This window comes from Carcharodon carcharias, chromosome 24 (genome assembly GCF_017639515.1).
Source record: "Carcharodon carcharias isolate sCarCar2 chromosome 24, sCarCar2.pri, whole genome shotgun sequence".
NCBI classification, from domain to species: domain Eukaryota; kingdom Metazoa; phylum Chordata; class Chondrichthyes; order Lamniformes; family Lamnidae; genus Carcharodon; species Carcharodon carcharias.
Genome location: NC_054490.1, coordinates 25,401,022 through 25,423,100, shown reverse-complemented (window position 1 = coordinate 25,423,100; position 22,079 = coordinate 25,401,022). Strand labels below are relative to the sequence as shown.

General features: G+C 42.9%; 1 protein-coding gene across 1 annotated transcript; it reads left to right on the top strand.

Annotated features, from left to right (window-relative positions):
* Nucleotides 1-12,971: 12,971 nt before the first annotated feature.
* Nucleotides 12,972-13,646, top strand: LOC121269373 (ecto-ADP-ribosyltransferase 5-like). The gene is given in 1 exon segment (XM_041173957.1): nucleotides 12,972-13,646. A coding segment is annotated over 1 exon segment (675 nt).
* The last annotated feature ends 8,433 nt before the right edge of the window (nucleotides 13,647-22,079 follow it).

Below are 22,079 nucleotides of genomic sequence, written 5' to 3'. Positions count from 1 at the left end.
CCAGAACTTGCAGCAAATCAGTGTGCTGGAAATGATACACTTTCATGTGTTTTCTGAGAAACAACGCTTCATGATTGCATATCTGGGTAGCCTGACTTTAACTTTCACGTTGTTCTCTTGTCCTGAATTATTTGACCTGAGGGAAGCGCTGTTTTGCATGCAACTGTCGAGCATGTTTTCATTGCCTAGTTAAGTACAGGAACTAAAGCATCTTCCCTGCATGGAAACCCACCACTTCAGAGCGCTCTTCATTTTGTGTTTTATTTTGATTCACCGGATGTGCCCACCTCGAACAGCCTTTGAGAAGGCGGAGATGATCCGCTCTGTTGACAACTCTACGGCGTGCCAAACATATCACAGGGCAGTTAAAAATCATGCAGATTTTTCGCGTCTAATATCAAATGCAGACCGAGGCTGGGCAATGAGGCAAATTCCCTTCCCTAACGGACATTAAAGAATGTTTTATTGCTGAGTGCAACTGGTTGTTACGTTGTCACAGTTACTGACGCTCGTTTTATAGACAGGTTTGCTCAATTCACTGAAGGTATTCCACAACTGACATGGTGGGCTTTGAATTCAAAGTCTTTGAATCATTTATCCAACCCCATAATATAACCACTATGCCGCCTTATCCTCAGTGAATTATTTACTTTTCAGAGTTAAAGTTTATTAATTCAACAGTGAATCTACATAGGAGGAATTTTTCGATTGAATATGCTTTTATTACAATGAAAAGCTCGCCCTTAAAGCTGCGATCGGTTCAAATAAACCAGGAATGGAATCTGTGGCAGGAAAGTTCACTTAAAGGCAAAATTTTGGAGGAAGTTTGACGTCCCTATTTCAGGTTGTGGCTCTGCTCGCGTGAATCCTTAATCGTAGTTCAAGAAGCACCTGGAAGATTAGAGATTTAGTAAACATGGATATTGAATGGTGTCCCTCTGAAATATTATTGCAATTTGCCCTAAATAAATTATCGTGTCAGGTACTTTCATCCGGGGAAGGCTATATTTATTATTGTTTAAAAATCACCTTGAATACAATTAACGTTCAAAATTCATACGACAATAGTCCATGAAAGACCTTCTATGTATGTAACAATGTTACGTGTGTATCTGGTGTAGATTTGCAATGATAAATGCAACTCTGGAAAGTCAGCATTCATTAACTTAGTAGCTGTGACAATTGATGTTTAGTGATTGTTCAACTCGGCGGTTAAATGCTTAACGTCCTCATCTGCAGATACGGTCTCCCCTCATCTCACGGAAGGGGAAAAAATCTGGTTTGTATGATAGATATGAGGAAATCGGTGTATCTATTTACTAAACTTCTCTGGAACAAGTAGAAATTGCAGCCTGTTCACAGTAAAAGTGATTTAAAAAAACCTTTAAAAACGGTTCGGTTTTGTTTCACCAGCAAGGGCACTACCAACCCCGAAGCAAATGAGCAATGTTTGCATTGAACTGGTGTGTGAAGACTGGCATCAGATTTCACACTGAGGATGGAGTTCTGAACCCCACAGTTCTAGGGTCAGATCGAATTCGCAGGATGTTACTTGTTAAAAGAAAAGAAGGAACTTCGACCTGATTCCAGGCAAGTAAATAGCTCACAAGATCGAGACGGATGTGATGAAAGACGAAAAAAGAACACGTCGTTGAGTCAAGATGAGTGTACATTCTCAGTTTGTTTCTGACTGGAATGTTCTCCCTTATCCTCACTTGCAGGCTTCAGTCCAGGACTTGCCTATTTAACTTTAAATTTGTAAAGCAACTTAACCGGGGCCAGAAATGCTTCACGGTGCCTGGGGATTGTCGAGTCCTGGCGATTCAAACACTTCCCTCAGGCTCCTTTCCGTTCCGTCCTATTTGATCATGAATTGAGCTGCTTCTGCCTCCATAAGCTCGTCCATTATAATAGTCAGCCGGTGGGTACTGCTGAAACAGTTGTCCATGATTTGTTACGTCAAAAATCCATACATCCCCTGTTCTTTGTGAAGCGCCTCGGACCCCCAGTGCAACCTGAAATTATTTAAAACTTTGTTGGTATTCACCTTAGCAACTTCAAGAGGCCCAAATTATGAAGTTCTCCCCTCTTCTTCCCCCCCACCACCGCCCCCCCACACCTCCCCCCCGCCCCCACCCACTAAACTGCTTAGGCTCTCAACCTCCTTTTCAGACAATCTTTAGGAATTGCCACTTTGAACAACTTTCGACACCTGCACTAATATCTCATCATGTAGCTCCGTGTCAAATCTTATTTCAATAATAAAACGCCTGAGAAGCGCCTCGGAGGCGTTTTGCGAAATTAAGAGCGCTGTATAAAAGCAAACTCTTTATTTGTGCGCTCGTGAAGCGACGAGAGGGGAGATCAGGGCTCCGTTAATTCTTGGTCAGAGAAAAAAATACATTTTGAGGCAGCTATTTCAATACAAATATGGTCTTGTTAACATAGTTTCAGGAAAGCTAATTCTCCGCATTCATCCCATTAAATCCATTTCCCCATTTTGTGATTTGAAATTCAGGAATCTGGATGGGAAAATCGGTCTTTCCAACTGTTTTCGCTGTAACATTCAGTGAGGCGTTTGGTGCCTGGTACATCTTTATTTGAAAAATAAACCAGCACCAATTCAGGCTGAACACATAGTTCGCTCGGATTACCTCTGTTCGTCGACGAGCTATGAAATCAGCTTTTGGTGAGACCAGGCTGGACTGATCCCGTACCAGCATCGCTGCAACTTCGGAGATGAATCCTCTCCCACTCAAAAAATACAACATTTAATTAATTGCTATTCGACGTGCCAATATTAGTTCCTGCCAATAAAAAACGGTCTAAATTAGGTGGGGTATGAAACAAGTTATATGTGCTTGTTTTCTATTTAAACCAGTTTATATTTTTCTTCCGTCAAACGGGTAAAGAAAGGAAGACAAAGCAATGCTTTTACAGATTAACAGCTTTTCAGAATCTTTTAGATGGAATACCGTGTCAAGGCGAAACCATCTTTCCCACGTGGAATCTTCCTAGTCAGTCCTTAAAAAATAACTTCTCAGTTTAACAACTGCTAAGTGGACCCTCATAACTGAACGTTATATTGAAATAAACCTATCCACATTACCCATATGCAAGCGAGTCTAATCAGTCAGCTACTTGTAGCAGTATTAATCTAACCCAAATATTTATCACGTCAACGTACACTTCCCAATTTTTTTTGAAATATCCATTACTTCTATCAATTCTCCCACAGTTTGCATTGTTCTACCTATACCGGCATTCACATGCCACCTCATCGAGAGTCCGAGACATATGTGATTTCGTACATCAAATATCCCAGTAAATTTGCGTTCACATTTCTCCAATGTCTCCATATACTGGGTGTCTGTGTGTGTGTGCGTGTGTGTGTGTTGTGGGTGTAGGCGGTGGGGGTGGAGGGTTGGGTGTGGTGGCGGAAGGACAGAGAGTCAAAGTGTGTAAATTAGTATGTGGGTGTGTCCTCAGTAAAATTTATCCTAGTCCTAATAACATTGCTGCAAATCTGTGCTCCATCCCATTGGATGTCCAGTAGTGAACGCAGCGTCCGAAATGCAGATCGGGTACCTGTACTGATGACACATATTTTCTGCACCTTTTTTTAAACTGTTGCCCTCTATAGATCAAGGCTAACATTCGATTTACCCTTTTGGGTTTTTTGGTCCTGTCCAATAGTATTTAATGAGTTGTGCACTTGGAAAGCTAAATATCGCCTCAAAAAGCGCCTAAAGGTTTGTCAAACATGATGTCCATTTCATAAATCGACGTTGACTCTGCCCATCCTACCATTATTTTCTAAGTGTCCAGATATTCGATCCTGTATAATGAATTCTGGCATTTTCCCTCCAAAAAATCATTTGGTAGTGCAGAACTTGAGTATTGCTCAAAAAAGAGTCACAACTAAACTTGTTGGCTTGAACTCGTCAGAACATTCACAAGAATGCCAGCATAAACGGAAAAAAAACTCGACAATTTATACTCTATGTGAAAAGAGTGCTGATTGGTTGGCAAGTGGCATTGCGATGGCGAATGCACCACTGATGGCGACTGACAGTTAACTGCCAAGCATATTTTGAATTTTAAACCACGCAGCCTGAACTTGATTGGTCAAGGCAATGCCCTGAGGAATGAGTCAGGAATGGCTGTCACGTACTTTGCTTGACTGAAGCAGTGGCAATATGTGTACATGTTTTTTCCTGTCTGCAAAGAACAAGGCCCTGTGTATTAATATATGTAGCTTCCAGTACAGGCAAATGCACCTCAATGCGAAAATCCTAAATTAGTTGTCAGTGTAATTCTTAGGACGTTGAGGGTTTTTTTTGCAAGTGTGGTCCAAACGCAGAATCACATCTAATGTTGGACACTTTTTTTGAGTTATGCAAGCAAGGACTGGTTGGGTACAGTCTCTACTCTGCCCCGTGCGAACAGCGGCTGGAACATGCTGTTTGATACGATCCCCCAGTCTTCCGGTGCGGCTTACCAGACAGATGAGTAAGGTGGTATATGAATATCAGTGCCAGTGTGATGCTAGGTATGTAGGCCGTACATCCCGACAGTACCAAATTGTATCAAACAGCATATTCCAGCCGCTATTCACAACGGGCGGGATACAAACCACATCCAATAAGCCCGTGTTTGAAAACTCAAAGAGAAATGTCAAACATTAGATATGATTCCGCGATTAGATAACATTTGCCAAATAATCAATTTCAGATTGTCAGTTCGGTTCGCAGTGTGGCGCATTTGCATGTACTGGAAGCTACATACACTAATACACAGGGCCCTGAAATTTGCAGACAGAAAGAACATGTACACACAATGCCCCTGTTTCCCTAAACATAATACGTGAAAGCCATTCGCTAACTTATTCCTCAGGGCAATGCTTTGACCAATATGGGTAATGCAGCGCAGTTTAAATTTCAAACTATGTTTGGCAGTTAACTGTCAGTCACCATTGGTTGTTCATTCTCCATGGTAACTCCACTTGCCAACCAATCATCACTCTTCACATACAGTATAAATTGTTGTTTTCTCCCTTATATTGGTATTCTTGAGTGTCCTGACGTGTGCAAGACGAAAAGTTGGGACTTGTTTCTTTTGTCAGCAATATTTTTCCTAATACTGATGATGTGCTAGCAGATCTTTCGATTCGTTTCCCGTTTTCCCTCTCCCTCCTTTCTTAAATGGTGGATTACATTTGTTACCCACCAGTAGGAGGTACAGATTTCTGCGTAATACACAAAAAATCATCCATTATCTCTACAACCACCTCTTTCAACAATTTGGAATGTAAACCATCAGGTCCAGGGATTTCTCAATATTCAGTCCCATTACTTTCTACAGCACTACTTGTTAAACTAATTACAATTTCTTTCAGTTCCCTTTTCCCAGCTAGTCAATTGGTTCTCTAGGATTCCTCGGATATTTATTGTACCTTTCTCGATGAAGACAGACTTCTTTTTATTTTCTCTGCCATTTCCTCATTCCCCATTATAAAGTCCCTGTTTCTGCCCATTACCTTTTTACTACTATTATTTATTCTTTCATGGGCTTTGAACGTCGCTGGCTAGGCCAGCATTTGTTGCCCATCCGCAATTTCCCTTGAGAAGGCGGTAGTGAGTCACCTTCATGAGCCCCTGCAGTCCATGTGGTGTAGGTACACTCACAGTGCTGTGTTGGAAAGGAGATCCAGGATATTGAACCAGCGATAGTGAAGGAATGTGGATATAGTTCCAAGTAAGTATGGTGTGTCTCTTTGTGGAGGACTTGGATTGAGCCCACGTTCCTCCTGGCTAACATCTTCCTTTTTTTATACTTACAATCCATTTTTAAATTTCTCGCTAATTTGCATTCATATTCGATTTTCTCATAATTTATCAGTTTCACGATCCTCCTTTGCTGATTTCTCAATATTCAGTCCCATTACTTTCTACAGCACTACTTGTTAAACTAATTACAATTTCTTTCAGTTCCCTTTTCCCAGCTAGTCAATTGGTTCTCTAGGATTCCTCGGATATTTATTGTACCTTTCTCGATGAAGACAGACTTCTTTTTATTTTCTCTGCCATTTCCTCATTCCCCATTATAAAGTCCCTGTTTCTGCCCATTACCTTTTTACTACTATTATTTATTCTTTCATGGGCTTTGAACGTCGCTGGCTAGGCCAGCATTTGTTGCCCATCCGCAATTTCCCTTGAGAAGGCGGTAGTGAGTCACCTTCATGAGCCCCTGCAGTCCATGTGGTGTAGGTACACTCACAGTGCTGTGTTGGAAAGGAGATCCAGGATATTGAACCAGCGATAGTGAAGGAATGTGGATATAGTTCCAAGTAAGTATGGTGTGTCTCTTTGTGGAGGACTTGGATTGAGCCCACGTTCCTCCTGGCTAACATCTTCCTTTTTTTATACTTACAATCCATTTTTAAATTTCTCGCTAATTTGCATTCATATTCGATTTTCTCATAATTTATCAGTTTCACGATCCTCCTTTGCTGATTTCGGAAATGCTCCCAATTCTCAGGCTCAGTACATTTTTGTGAACTTTATAAGCACCTTCCTTTAAGCTAATACTTTTAATCTTTTGTGTACCATAGTTGGATCACTTTTCTTGCTGGGTTTATGTGCCTTAATGGAATGTAAATGATTTGTAAACCATGTATGAATTATTTAGGTGCTAGCCATTGCCTGTCTTTCGTCATAGCTTTTTAAGTGTTTTCCAAATCTAACGCAACCATTTTGACCCTCGTCCCCTCGTCGGTTCCTTTCTTTAAATTTGAAACCCAAGTTTTAGATTGAACTCCATCTGTGTCAAACTTTACATAAAATTCTATCATATTATGGTCGTTTTACACTAGATGCTCCTCTGCAACCAGGTTATTAATTAGGCATTTTTCATTCTACAACACAAGATCTGAAATAACCTGTTCTTTAGTTGGTCTCTCAAAATAGTGCTTTATAAAGTCACCTTGTATACATTACAGGAATTGGTCCTCCACATCCTTAGTGCTGATTAGGTTTATCCAATTTATATCTAGATTGAACTCCACCACGATTAATGTATTAACCTTCATATATGCATATCTAATTTTCTGAATTACCCCATGCCCTACAGTGACAGTGCTGTTTGCTGGCTTTTAATCAACCAACGTTCGCTGGCTTTTGCTGTTTATTAGCTCTATTGAAATTAACCTAAACCTTCATGTTCAGATCTAAGATCCTGTTCATTAATGTAATGATCTCATCTGTTATTAAGAGAGCTAACACATCTCACAGAATCATAGTCATATAGGTCCACAGCACTGAAGAAGGCCGTTGGCTCATCGGGTCTGCGCCCGTCAAAAAAGTACCTAACTATTATGATCCCATTTTCCAGCACTGGGCCCATAGCTTTGTATGCAATGGCATCACAATTGCACATCCAAATACTTGCTAAATGTTATGAGGGTTTCTGCCTCTACCACCCTTTCAGGCAGTGAGTTCCAGATTCTCACCACCCTCTGGGTGAAAAAAAAAATCCTCACGTCCCCTCTAAACCTCCTGCCACTTAAGTTGAATCAACGTTTCCTGATTATTGATCCCCCCACCAAGGGAAAAAGTTACTTCCTGTCTACCCTATCTATGCCCCTCATAATTTTACACACTAAAATGACAATATAGTACTACGCCAACATCCTCAGTGCTGATGCTTGTGCCTGATGAATCAAAACCCATTTCCCCAACATCAATCTTCGATCTGCGCAATAAATTCTCTAATCTCTTATTTACCCTGCTCTAATTTTTCATGGTTTAGGCAACAGTATGGAGATTATCATGTTCGAGTTTCTGATCTTGAAATCAGCTCCCAGCTGTTCATTCTATCTAAGCAGAAACTCATTCCGAATCCTACCTTTGCTGTTGCCACCCATTTGGATGAGGGCAAGGAGATCCTGCCACCCCATCCTCCTCCCCTTCAGCCCAGACCAGATGCCCCAAGCATTGGTAATGGGACGTCCACATTCTTGAGGGGCTGCAGCGGCTTGTTTTATTGTCACGAGATTAGTGTTATAGAAAACCGTGTAATGCTCTGGCGACCCGGGTCCAAATCCCACCACAACAGTTGATGAAATTTGAATACAAGAAAACATGGAATTAAAAGACTGATTGTTGTAAAGCCATCTGGTTCAATAGTGCCCCTTAAGGAAGCAAATCTGCTGTCCTTACCTGGTCTGGCCTAAATGTGACTCCAGACCCACCAGCAATGTGGTTAATTCTTAACATGCCCTCTGAACAAGGCCATTTAAGGATGAACAAATAATGCTGGCCTCGCCAGTGCCACCCACATCCCATGAAGAAAATAACAAAATGTCCTCACGGCTGCAGAGAACTGTGTCTATCCCATCATTGTACTGTATGCGGCCTGTAATACATCCCTGTTAACTCCCCTGCTTTTACTCATCTTGTACCATGGTGCCCTGGTGTTGTCAGCTTTCACGTGAAAACTGATGCTGTGCATTTGGATGATGTTGCCGAGGGGCAGCCTTTAGACCATAAATGGGAAAGGGCCAATAAAGGTCCTTAGCAGGTTCCAGGATTAAGCATAAGGGAGCAGAAAGTGAAAGCATTGCAGGTTAGTCTCTGTTACCACAAATAACGGAAGGTGTGAAAAATCCCATGCAGCTGGAGGGCAGGGAAATGCTGTTAGAGGAGGACGGTGCGGCCAACCAAGTCCACCATGTCAAAGGCTTCAGATGGGGTGAATAAGTCAACTGGGGGAAAATTTGTCATTGCAACATCAGCATATGATGTCAATTATACATCACATTCATAAATACCGCCTTTGTTCTTGCAGTCCCTCTTCGCCCTGTTGTCCAGTGCAGGAATCAATCTGAATTCCACGCAGTCCCATTGTAGTTGAATTACTCTGATGTGCCACATGTCTCATAAACAATTCTTTGTGTTGTAAAAATGATTAATGTTCTCCCACTTTTTCACCTCTGGTTCAGAAGATGCTGCACTGAAGCACATTTCTAAAGTCGGAATTAATTCCGTACTCTCCATCTGATTTTACTACTGGACTATAAAAGGTCCAAGATGGCGAGCGACAAAGGTTTCTGAATATAACCTCCAGAATATAGTTTCCACTTAATGAGTTGTTGGTTGAACTTATTCAAGATGAATATAAAGCTCAAGGTGTCATTTCATGGAACTGAAATAACAGATGCATCGGGTAAACAGGGGCAATTCCGTCTTCATTATCCTATTAGCAATTAGACTCGTGATGTAATTTGGTTTTCGCATTTAATTGCTTCTTTCAAACATTTTTGGCAGCACCTGGAATATTGTGAGCAGTTCTGGGCACCTCACTATGGAAGGGTATATTTGACTTAGGGAGTGAGACTCATGGATTAATTAAAATGATACCTGGACTGTAAGGCCTGAAGACGGGGAGGAATTTTGGAGAGAAAAAAAACACAACAACAAATAGGGTGGATACGGATGGGGTTATTTGGGACCATTTATTTTCTCTTGTGCGTTTTCTAGGACCGGACCATATGAGCAGGGGTATCTCACATTACAGCAATGCAATTCACCACCTCACGCAGCGACAAAGCCTCGTCGCCCACGAAGATCCTTGGCATGGAAGTCATTGTTATGGTAAAATCTAACATGTCAACATGCACAGCGAGATCACAGCAGTAGCAATGTCATCCCAAAATTAGTGACGTTCATTCTGGAATCAATTTCGGAAACTCTTTATGTAAGGAAAGGTCACTGAAGTTTGGAACTCTTTTGTAAACAGCAACTGACCCTTTATGTTCCAGGTTGATAGATTTTTATTAACAAAATATAATGAGGGATAAATGGCAAATATGAGTAATTGTACTTAAATTGAAGATGAGTCAAGGCCTCTGATTGTTCAGTAGCTTGGACCGCTAAGTTATGCTTCCCTGATCCTGTATTCCTATTTTCCTGTGAATCAGTGTAGTGCAGGGGGGCTCCTGAGGGAGAGATGCTATTTTGCACCTGTAACTACTGTGGCAATGCTGCACTCTTGGATGGGTAGCACAGAGAGAGTGCTGCTCCATCGTAGTGGCCACAGGGAAAGATATATTTTCCGTGAACTTGTCCAGTATTGGATGGTGGGGAGTTCAGTGGTTGGGAGCTGCACTATGGAGAGTCAAAACTGAGGGAGTGGTGCACTATCTCTGGAGCAGTTGAGGGTGTAAACTCTACTCTGGAAGAGCTGGATGCTGTACTGTCAGTTAGGCAGTACTGAGGAGTCTCTGATATAGTAGAGTTGTGGTAGATAGGGAATGCTGCACGTTGGGTGCGCCATTTCTCAACTAATATACTAAAACCGGACCTTGGCTATCTTTTCGGATGATGCAAAACATAATACTTAAGTAAGCACCGAAGACATGTAACATCCTTCCCTATCTGACCCCTCTATTTATCCCTCAGACAAAGCCATTAAAACCAACCATCATCACATTGCTACTGCAGTGATCTCAATGTGCGTGTTCACATGTTGGACTTGACCATATCAATGAATTCCATGCTAATGATCTTCATTGTTGACGAGGCTTTGTCAATGTGTGAGGTGGTGAATTGCACTGTTGTAATGTGAGATACCCCTGTTCGTATCCAAGAGCCCTCAGTCCTTCAATCTCATTCCCCATCTAAGTATTTGTTGTCAGGCAGATGAACCCTAGTCTTGGGGTCAGTCAGTGTTTGCTTTAAGCGACCCCATACGGACCCAGGGACAATATTTTGAGACAGTGGTTACAGGTTTCATCAAGTTGTACCATGCACATCCAGAAAGGGACGAATTGTTTGCCTTCACGCCATGCACACATCAAATGTGCAGTTGGCATCAGAGAGTTGCACGGGAGCCAATTGTTCCATTTTAACACAGGGTACTGAAATTGCACAGGGCCCGACATTGAGACACACTCAGTATGAAACAAGAGCGAATCATTCTCATTCATCACGTTGTGTGCTTGGTAAAGTGTCAGGAGCCGCGACCGAGACACGCTTAGATGGTAAGTGTGAGGCAGAAGTTACTCCATCTTTCTCATCACTTGGGAACTGGAATACTGGGGGACAAAAAAAGAGAAATGCAGAAACTGGGAAATACTTTCACTGGCAGAGGCTGGGACAGGCAGCTAGTGAAGGAGGGATGAGGGGGCAAATGGGTGGGGAGAGCAAATGAGAGTGAGAGAGAGAGAGGCAGGGAGCAGTACCAAGTGGGAATGACTCACTCGTTTTACATAGTTCCATTCAAAACAAGAGACATCATGAATTCATGTTAACCGTTGCAGCCTCAATGCATTGCAACATTCTTTGAGAGAGGCTTTTGGATGGTGGTGCCCAACTTGCATTTGTCACCATCCCAAAAGCAGCAATCTGATAATAACCAGGTTAACCTATCCTTATGAATGCGATTGGTTGCAGTTTCAACTTGATGGGGCATCGAGAATGTAAATTCCATTGCACTCAACAACATTCCTCACATACAAACACTGTCGAGGTGCTGCTAACTTTGATAGGGGTTTCTGGACATGCAAAGGATGGAAGAAAGAAACCATGCGCTTTTTGCCTTTTACGGTGTTTATTTTCCTATTTTATACATGTAAGAATCAGTATTCTTCTCTTGAAACGATTTTTCTTTATGTCTGTTGTGCTTCATTCCATTGGTTTGCTTTTCATCAGATGTTCTTGTTGGTCTAACATAGGAATGCTTGAACGAAGAATGCTCATTGCAAAGGAAGTAGGAGTTACCGCAGTGCTGATGACTTGTGGTGTGATTAATTCTTTCTCATGACCTAACGTCTGTGAAACAACCGAACACATGCTTCCATCATCACCACTATGGTTATAAGGCTGAATATTAGTCAGTCAGAGAACCTGATGGAGGAACACAACCAGGCATAAACCTATCTGAATTAACTTCTGAGTAAATCAATAGAAGAAAACTTGAGGGGCATGGGGGTGAGGGTGGTGATTGGCGGGGTGGGGGGGGTGTGGAAGGGAGGTGGGGGATGGGTGACAGGAGGTTGGGTGGGTGGTGATGGGTGCGGTTTTTCAGTTGCTACCATGTTATACTCGAAACCTAATTTTCATGTCTGTTCTCCGCCTGAGAGAAAACACAGAAATTTACCCCGGAATATATTCATCTTCCTTACTAAAATCTAATCGCACTTGCCACCATAATGTTGCTTAGCATATTGTTACTATTCATTTCAAGTTCTTGATAAGAACTAGCTGTGGCTCAGTGGTAGGACTCTGGGTTCCGAATCTCAGCGGCCACACCAGCAACCTTATCACAAAATCTTAGCAAAGGCTACAGTTTGGAACTGAGGGAACACCACTGTGTTGGAGGTGCCATCTGCGAGTTGAGACAGTAAATGAAGGCCCTATCTGACCCCTCAGGTTGGCCAAAAGCATCACCTGGGGCTGGCGTTAAAGGTCACATGATACTGCTTCAGAGAAATTCAGAATGCTCTGCCTACTGTCCTGGCAAATATTTATCCTTTAATTAACAGCACGAACAAAATAAATTATGCGGCAATAAAATGTTGCTGTTTGTGGGAGATTGATGTGCACAAAGCAACACGTCCGTGGAACAACTGAACACATGCTTCCATCATCACCATCACGGTTATAAGGCTGAATATTAGTCAGTCAGAGAACCTGATGGAGGAACACAACCTACAGTACAGTAATTGCTGCACTTCAGAAAACTATTTTGTTGGCTGTAAGCACCTTTGGGAAATCCTGGGGTGGCAAAATGTGTTATATAAATGCTTTTTAAATGCTCCCTCTTTGTTACTGCCCACGATTTGGCTCACCCATCTAAATCTCTATAAAATCTTTGATGCTAGGCCATATTAATGCTTTATTTTGACAGACCAGGGCCTTCTTGCTGCCAGTATCTGCGAAATAAACAAGGCATATGCCGTCCAACTGGACATGGCGAGTAGATCTGCAGCTTACATCTTCAGCCAGAGTGATGAATCCGATCAGATGGCCGTAGGGCACCTCCAGCAAGACAGGCCAGACAAAACATATGACGCTGCTTGGGAGAATGCAGATCTCAGCATGAATTGCAGGATACCCAGTGGGTTTAGAAGGGAGCACTTGCTAGCAGTCTACGCCTACACTGCACATTACCCTCCTGGCCACAAGTTCTACATAACATTCAATGAAGCAGTTAGGTAGGGCGGAGCCACTAATGAAATTTACGCAGAAAGCTTCAAGTTCAAAAGCTTTCACTACCTGCTGACCATCGCCCTGCAGAATCTAAAACATGATTCCCAAAGTTCAGTGGAAGTGGCTTACAGAGGGATCAGAATGCCGGCTGAGGGCACAGAAGGGCCCGAGATGCGGTTTGGCTACTTTGCTTCCTCTTCTTCCGTTGATAAAGGTTTCGCGCTTGACTTCATTGATGAAGCAGCAAAGAGTAACACCTTGTTCGAGACACGCTCCCTGCACGGCGCCCGAATCCAAAACTGCTCATGCTTTGATGAGGAGGAAGAGGTTCTGATTCCACCTTATGAGGTATTTCGAGTAGGAGAGATCTGTCCCTACGGAAATAAGGCAATAACATTTGTCTCACGGTGCAGAGAAAGCAAGGAGGCCCGGTAAAGCTGGAAATCGGTAAAAAAAAACGGGAAGCTGGTGCTGATACGGAATGAGGGGGTGGCGATTTCGGCATCAGATGGATTGTGGATTCTGGCAGCGCTGCTGTGCACCTCGGTGTAAAGTTTTATTTAGTTCCTGCAATTTGATTTAAGTGGACCTTAATATAGGAGCAGGCTATTCATTCCATTCAGTAGAAGCATGGCCGATCTGATCTTGTCCTCGACTTTACTCACCCCCACCACCGCCCCAATCCCCCTCGACTGCTCTGTATTTCAGGAGTTTATCTATTTCAGCTTTGAGCAAACGTTGGAGTGGAAATCGGGGAAAAATGCTTTCACAGCGAGTTGTTGCAAATTAGAAGTCACCGTCTGAAAGGATGGCAGAAGCAGCTTCAATGGTAATTTTTTGAAAGGGGACAGGAAAAGTACTTGAATAGATCAAATTTAAGGCTATGGGCAGGGAGCAGGATTTTGAGTTTTGATCCATCAAAAAGCCAGTACATGCACGATGGGCCGAAATACCTCATTCTCTGCGGAATCATTCTTTAATACCAACTTCCTTACTCATGGTGAACTGAATTTGTTGAATGACCTTCAACTAAAGCGATTCAACCAAATCAAACTATTTCTGTACATCTGAATAAAAACGTGTTTCATGAACTCCCTCTGAATGACGTCTCTGTCAAGTTTCTGTGATTTTTGATCGACATTTCTGAAACAACTGGTAACATTGTGTTTACCATTCCAATTCACACCTCGTTTCCTAACGCAGTCCTACCGACTGATTTACAGCCCCTTTATGAGTCTGAATAAAGCGTTCGTGACTCATGTGGGATCATAAGTAAATAACATAAATCGCGCGTTCATCTTATACAGGTCCCACTGCCCCCAAAAATGGTCCCAATATCCCAGAAATCTAAAGCCCTCCCTCCTGCACCATCTCACCATGCATTCATCTAAACTAACCTCCTATTTCTATACGCACTAGCGTGTGACACCAGAAACAACCCACAGGTTACTACCTTTGAGGTTCTGTTTTTTAATTTGTTTCATTGCTCCCTAAATCCTGCCTGTAGGACGTCCTCCCTCTTTCTACCTACGTCGTTGACACTAGTGTGTTCCACGATATCTTTATTTTTGCCCTCCCTCTTAAGAATGCCCTGCAGCCGCTCAGCAGCATCCTTGACCTTGGCACCAGGGAGGCAACATACCATCCTGGATTCACGTCTAAGGCCGCAGAAACGCCTGCCTGTTCCTTTTACTACCGAAACTCCTACTGCTATTACTTTTCCCATCTTTTTCCTCCAGCCCTGTGGAGTTGAGCCACTCACGGTGCCATGAGTGTGGCTGCACTCCCCAGATGAATCGTCACTCGCACCATTTTCCAACACAGAAAAATGGTTCTCAAGTGAGATGCACCTTGGGGATTGCCTGACTACCTGCCTGACACATTTACTCTGACTGACGGTCACATATTCCCCCTCTGTCTGCACTTCCATAAGGGATGACCACGTGTAAAAACGTGCTATCCACGAAACTCTCAACCACGTGGATACACCTCAGTGCCTAAAGCTCTGCTCAAGCTCCCAAACCTGGAACTCAAGTAACTGCAACTGGTGACACTTCCTACACACGTGGTTGCTCAGAGCGCAGGGAGAGTCTAGGGCTTCCCTCAGGTTGCAGGCGGCGCATAACACATGAATGAGCTGCCCTGCCATGCCTCTAGTTGAAAAAAAAATTGCCATGAGGTAAATATAATTGAAAAAATGTATGCACTTTAATTAAAAACTAGATCTCCTCCCGTTACTTAGCTTCATCTATTTTAAATTTGAGAAAAAAAACGTAGAAAAACACTTACCCACTTGTCACCAATCAGCTCTCAACTTTGTGCTGCTGTACTTTTTGAATTGACTGCTTGACCGTGATGCTGACTGCAGGACGCTCTTCGCAGTCTGCCTCACCACGATCCTGACTGCAGGATACTCTTCCCAGACCTCCTCACTGTAATGCTGACTGTGGGGCACTCTTCCCAGACTGCTTCACAGTAATGCTGACTGCAGGAAACTCTTCCCGGACTGCTTCATCACGATTCTGACTGTGGGACACTCTTCCCAGGCTACTTCACCGCCATGCTGACTGCAGGACAATCTTCCCAGGCTGCATCACCATAATGCTGACTGTCGGACACTCTTCCCAGATTGTTTCTCCGCGATGCTGACTTCAGGGCACTCTTCCTGGACTGCTTAACCACGGTGCTGACTGCAGGACAGTCTTCCTGGACTGCTACTCCGCGATTCTGACTGTGGGACACACTTCCCAGACTACTTCACCACCATGCTGACTGCAGGACACTCTTCCCAGGCTGCATCACCGTAATGCTGACTGCAGGACACTCTTCCCAGATTGCTTCACCGCGATGCTGACTGCAGGGCACTCTTCCTGGACTGCTTAACCACGATGCTGACTGTGGGACACTCTTCCTGGACTGTTATTATAATCTGGCATGCACTTACCGAAAGGAAGAGAGAATCAGATTCCTTGGTGACTTTCCCAAGACAATTTTACTGGTAATTTAACATGTATTGTCGGCAAGGTGTTATGACCCAGCAATTGAAAAGGCTGAGATTTTTTTAAATATCCCTTTAAACAACTGTCATAACCTATATTTTAAATTGTTTGAGATGCAGCTCTAAATTCAGGGTTCAGACCAACAGTTCTCGAGAGGATTTTACATGAGACATTTATTAATTTTCACAAGTTAAAAAAATACACATGGCTACAAATTACTACTATCATAACTTATAACAGATTTCCAACCTAATCTCCCCTAAGGCAACAGCAACCTGTAGACTTTAAATGGACACCAGGCAAAACATTTTCATCTTACAAATTCAAAATGGGTTTCCTTTAACTTTGGTTCTTTGGCCGACACAGTGGTAGGGTTACAGGCTTTGATTTACATTTCCTCTGTCCTGCTCACATGCAACTGCTATCTGTTATACCTAGCACATCCCATTGAATGTAAGTTTGCATTGTATCATCAGCCCCTTTGAACTCCGCCTCTTCTAACAATAAAAACCATTTCATAGTAAAAATTCTATTAGTAATATAAACATTGTTTGACCTCTGCTAGCCAGGTGCCAGGTTTCACTCCACTTCTTGAAAGCTCTATTCAACAAAATTCTAATGCATTCTGCCTCTCTTACATTTCAAATCTAGTATACATCAGACCACCCAGACTAGCTGACTTTAATCCAGTTAACACACACACACAGATTACCCCCTATTTTTAATTGAAAAATAATTTCCAATAATATACATTGATAGCTCCATGAGATAGGTGTTACAGAGAAGGGCGATGGCGTTTGCTTCCCAATTTGTCAACTGTTTCCAAGTGCCAACGGAGACATAAAGGCTGATAGTTCTTCTTCTGTACCTGGTGCTATTGCTGAACTGAAAACGCTCGATGCAGGTTCAGAGCACAAGTGGAGACACGGTGTCGGGTATTTCAGAGAAAACTACACTCATTATGATATTTCTGGATTTCTGCCTATTATTTCTAAGATGCTTGTTGAATTTTTTCTGCGTGATCCGTGCAAAAGCAGAGCCACATATCACTGTTGCTACATGATTTCCACTTAGAAAAATGTAAACATGTATAGACATGCATACAGGCAGATTTCATACTTTGACAATAAGGCGTTAACATATCTGCAAGCATAGTACACATAAACTCAAAATTTAACATTTTGAATTTAAGATTATGTTCAGGAACTGAATCTTTGGATTTGCTTATCAATGTTGCGATTGTAGAAAAATAAATAATGCAGCAGGAAATTGTATTGGAATGACATTTATGGCCAGTTGATGTGCAGGTGAAAGGTAAGGATACAATAGATTTGGACAAAATGTAAAGTTTTTAATAACTTTGAGTGATTGATCGCTAAGCACATGTGTATCATTTTACTTTCTAAGTAACTGGACGAAGAAAATGGGTTGATAGTCATTAAGCAGAATATGCACAGATAAGCTGTGATTGAAGTTTGTTTAATCACGAGGGGTTTTAGATGTAAGAAATTGAAGAAAAGGGAAAGTAAGGGCATAAATTGCTAAGTGACAGGGAACAACTCATTTTTGATGATTGTGTGCATCGCTGCCTCGGTCAGCATTTATTGCACATCCATAATTGCCCTTAAGAAGGTGATGGTGAGCCGCCATCTTGAACCACTGCAGTCCATGTGTCTGTGTACGCTTCGGTCAGCAACGACTTACAGGATTTTGACCCCATGACAAGAAAGGAATGCAAACAGTTCCACATCAGGTTGGTGTGTGACTGGGAGGGGAAATTGCATCTGATAGTGCACCTGCAGCCCCTGTCCTTCTAGGTGGTAGAGGCCGCAGGGTTGGGAGGTGATATTGAAGGAGCCTTGCTGAATTGCTGTACTGTGTCTTGTCGATCGTAAACACTACTGCTACTGTGTGTTGGTGTGGAGGGTGTGAAAGCCTAAGGTGGTTAATGGGTTGCCATTCAAACGGGCTGCTTTGTCCTGGGTGGTTTCGAGTTTCTTGAGTGTTGTGAGAGCTGTACTCATTCAGACAAGTGGGGAGTATTCCATCACACTCCTGACTTGTATCTTGGAAATGGTGGACAGGCTGTAGGTGTCAGCAGGTGAATTACTGGTTGCAGAATTCCCAGCCACCGACCTGTGTTTGGTGCCACACTACATCTAGCCCCGTTCAATGTCTGGTCAATGGTAACGCCCAGGATGTTGATATTCGACGTTGCATAGATGATAATGCCATTGGGTGTCAAGGGAGATGGTAAGCTTTCTCTTGATGGAGATGATCACTGCCTGACTCTTGAGTAGTGTGAATGAAACCTGACACTGAGCAGCCTAAGGCAAAATTTGCCAGCTCCGGCTGCAGTTGGCCAAAGGCTGTGTCTTTTTTTGAGAAGACACGAATGGTGCTGAGCATTGTGCAATCATCAGCGAACATTCATAGTTCTGACCCAATAACGGAAGGGAGGTCATTGATGAAGTAGCTGAATATGTTTGGACATAGGACATAGGACACTACACGTGGAAATCCCACAGTGAAGTCCTTGGGCTGAGATTGCTGAGCACAAATAAATACACCATCTACCTTTGTGCTAGGTATGACTCCAAACTTTGGAGATTCCCATTGACATCGGTTTTGCTAGTGTTTCTTGATGCCACACTCAGTCAAATGCCACCTCTGAGTTCATTCTGACCAGTCGCTCCAGCCCCATGTCTTGAGTCCAGCTGTTTTGCCCGTGTTTTGACCAAGGTTATGATGAGCTTAGGAACTGAATAACCTTGGGGGAACCCAGTCGGAGCGTCAGGGAGCATATTATTGCTGATCAAGTGTTGTTTGATAGCACTCACCATTTTGCTGAAGACTGAAAGTAGTCTGCTGGGACGGCAATTGGCAGGGTTGAATTCATTCAGGTTTTTGTGGACAGAGCACACCTGGGAAAGTTTTCATTTTGTTCTGACGATGCCAGTTGCTGTACTGGAATGTCCTGGCCCGGGGCACAGTCATTTCTGGAGTACAAGTCTTCAGTGCTAATTGCAGAATGTTGCCGGGGCTTTTGTCTGCACTGGAGTGCTGCTTTCAGTTGCACAAGAGTGCATCGGTTGGAGCTTCGTGACTGAGGGAATTTAAGGGTTAATTTCTATCTAAAGTCTACTCTTTATTTAATTTAGTAATGAACTAATTGTTTGGGTTGGACGAAGGAGTTTTAGGCCAGATTTAAAACAAGGTTTATACAGGCTCTGCTTGCAGCAACAACTTGGTTATTAGATAACTGACTTTATCAGGTTTTCAGAAGCTAGGTTCAGAGAGTATAAAAACAGGCCATCTTACAGTGCTGACTTTGTCTGCACTGGAGTGCTGCTTTGGACTGCTAAAGTGGGAGTTTGGTGGCTGAGGGAATTTAAGGGTTAATTTCTATGTAAAGTCTAGTCTTTCTTTAATTTAGTAATTAAATATAAGTTGTTGTTTGGGGTGGAAGAAGGTGAGTTTGAGGCCAGCTGTAAAACATGGTCTCCAGGCTCTGCTTGCAGCCACAACTAATTAATTAGATAACTGGTTTAAGCAGGTTTTCAGTGGCTAGATTCAGAGAGGATAAAAACAGACCATCCTACAGTGCTGACTTCTTCTGCACTGGAGTGCTGTTTTGAGCTGCAGTAGAGTAATTAAGTTGGAGTTTGGTGACTGGGGGAGTTTGGTGTGGAGGGAACGAGGTGATCCTGTAAGTACTGTGGTACGGTTGGGTAAGCATTTACTACTTTTATCGCTTATAGTTTTTAGTTTCTTATTTTGTGATTCTCGTTTTGTAAGGGCTATATTCTGTCACAGCGAGGAACAGGGAAAAAGGGCCCTAGAGTAACTGATATTAATTGATATTCAGTATCTTCCAAAAGGTTTAATTTCATTTAAAGTGGTAAGTCATGGCTGGATAGCTCAAAGCGGTGGTGTGATTCTCCTTCTCTATGTTTCCATCCGGGAAGATTTACACTGCCCATGGCCAGAATGTGTGCGGAAAGTGACTCCAGCTGCAGCTCCTGGAAGCCCGGGTTTCATAGCTGTACTGGCGGATGGGGACACTGTGGAGCATCCGCGAGGTGGAGAGTATCATGGATAGCATGTATAGAGAGATGGTCAAATCGCAGTCTAAGAGTCGATAGGGAGAAAGGGAATGGTTGACCATCAGGCAGAGTAAGGGGACTAGGCAGGCAGTGCAGGAACCTCCTGTGGCTATTCCCCTGCAAAACAGATACACTGCTTTGGATACTGTTGAGAGGAATGGCCTCTTAGTGGAAAGCAGCAACAGATAAATTCATTGCACCCTGGTGAGCTCTGCTGCACAGGGGAGGAGTAAAAATTATGGGAATGCGAAAACTTTAGGGGATACAATTGTAAGACTAGGTAGGTGTTTCTGTGGCCGCAAACGAGAATCCAAGAAGCTTTGTTGCCTTCCTGCTGCTAAGGTCAAGGATGTCTCTGTGTGGCTAAAATACATTTTGAAGCGGAAGGGCGAACAGCCTGTGGTCGTGGCACACCTTGCTAGAAAGGACATAGATAAAAAAGGGATGAAGTCTTAAAAGCAGAATAAAGGGAGTTAGGAAACAAGTTGATTAGGAGGACCTCAATGATAGCGATCTTAGCATTTCTACCAATGCCACGTGCTAATCAGGGTAGAAATAGCTGGATATATCAGATGAACACTTGACTGAAGAGATGGTGTGAGGGGGAGGCTCTCAGATTCGTGGGAAATTGGGACCACTTCTGGGGGGTGGGGTGGGACCAATAAAAACGGAATGCGTTACAACTGGGCAGGATCAGGAATGATGGCATAGGGGTAATATTTGCTAGAGTGTTTGGGGAGGGTTTAAGCTAAAATGGCAGGGGTTGTGAAACTATGCAAGGGGTCAGAGGAGAGAAAATCAAGGACAAAAACAAAAGACTGTAAGGGGAATAAGAAAAGTGATTGGCAGATAAATCAAGGGCAAGAAGCAAACAGGGGCTCAATGAAAAATATATTGGAATGGGACAATTAATGTTAAAAAGATAAGCCTTAACGTTTGTGCCTTAACACGATGAGCATTCGCAAGAAAGTGGAAGAATTAACTGCGCAAATAGAGGTAAACAGGTATGATTTGGTCGGCACTATGGAGACATGGCTGCAGGGTGACCAAGGATGGGAACTGAACATCCAGGGGTATTAGTATTTAGAAAGTGCAGGCATAAAGGAAAGGGCAGTAGAGTTGCATTGCTGGTTAAAGAGGAAATGAAAGCAACAGTGAGGAAGGATATTACCTCTGACGATGTGCGATCTTTATGAGTAGAGCTGAGAAACACTAAGGGGCAGAAAACGTTAGTGTGGGTTGCATATAGGCCCCCAAACTGTAGTGGTGATGTTGGGAATGGCATTAAACAGGGAATTAGAGATGTATATGCAATTTAAAGGAACATTTGTAATTATGGCTGACTTTAATCTGCATATAGTTTGGACAAATCAAATTAATAACAAGCCGTAGAGGAGGAATTCCTGGAGTGTAAAAGGGATGTTTTTCTGGACCAATATGTTGAGGAACCAACTAGAGAACAGGCCATCCTAGACTGGGTGTTGCGGAATGAGAAATAAATAATTGGCAATCTCGTTGTGCGAGGCCCCTTGGGGATGAGCGACCCAAATATGATAGAATTCTTCTTCAAGTTGGAGAGTGATAGAGTTGGTTCTGAGAAGAGGGTCCTGAATCTTAATAAAACAAACTACGATGGTATGAGGCACGAGTTGGTTAGGATAGATTGGGAAACGTTACTTAAAGCGATGATGGTGGAAAGGCAATAGCAAACATTCAAAGATCACGTGGGTGGTCTGAACAGTTGTTTATTCCTGTCTAGAGCA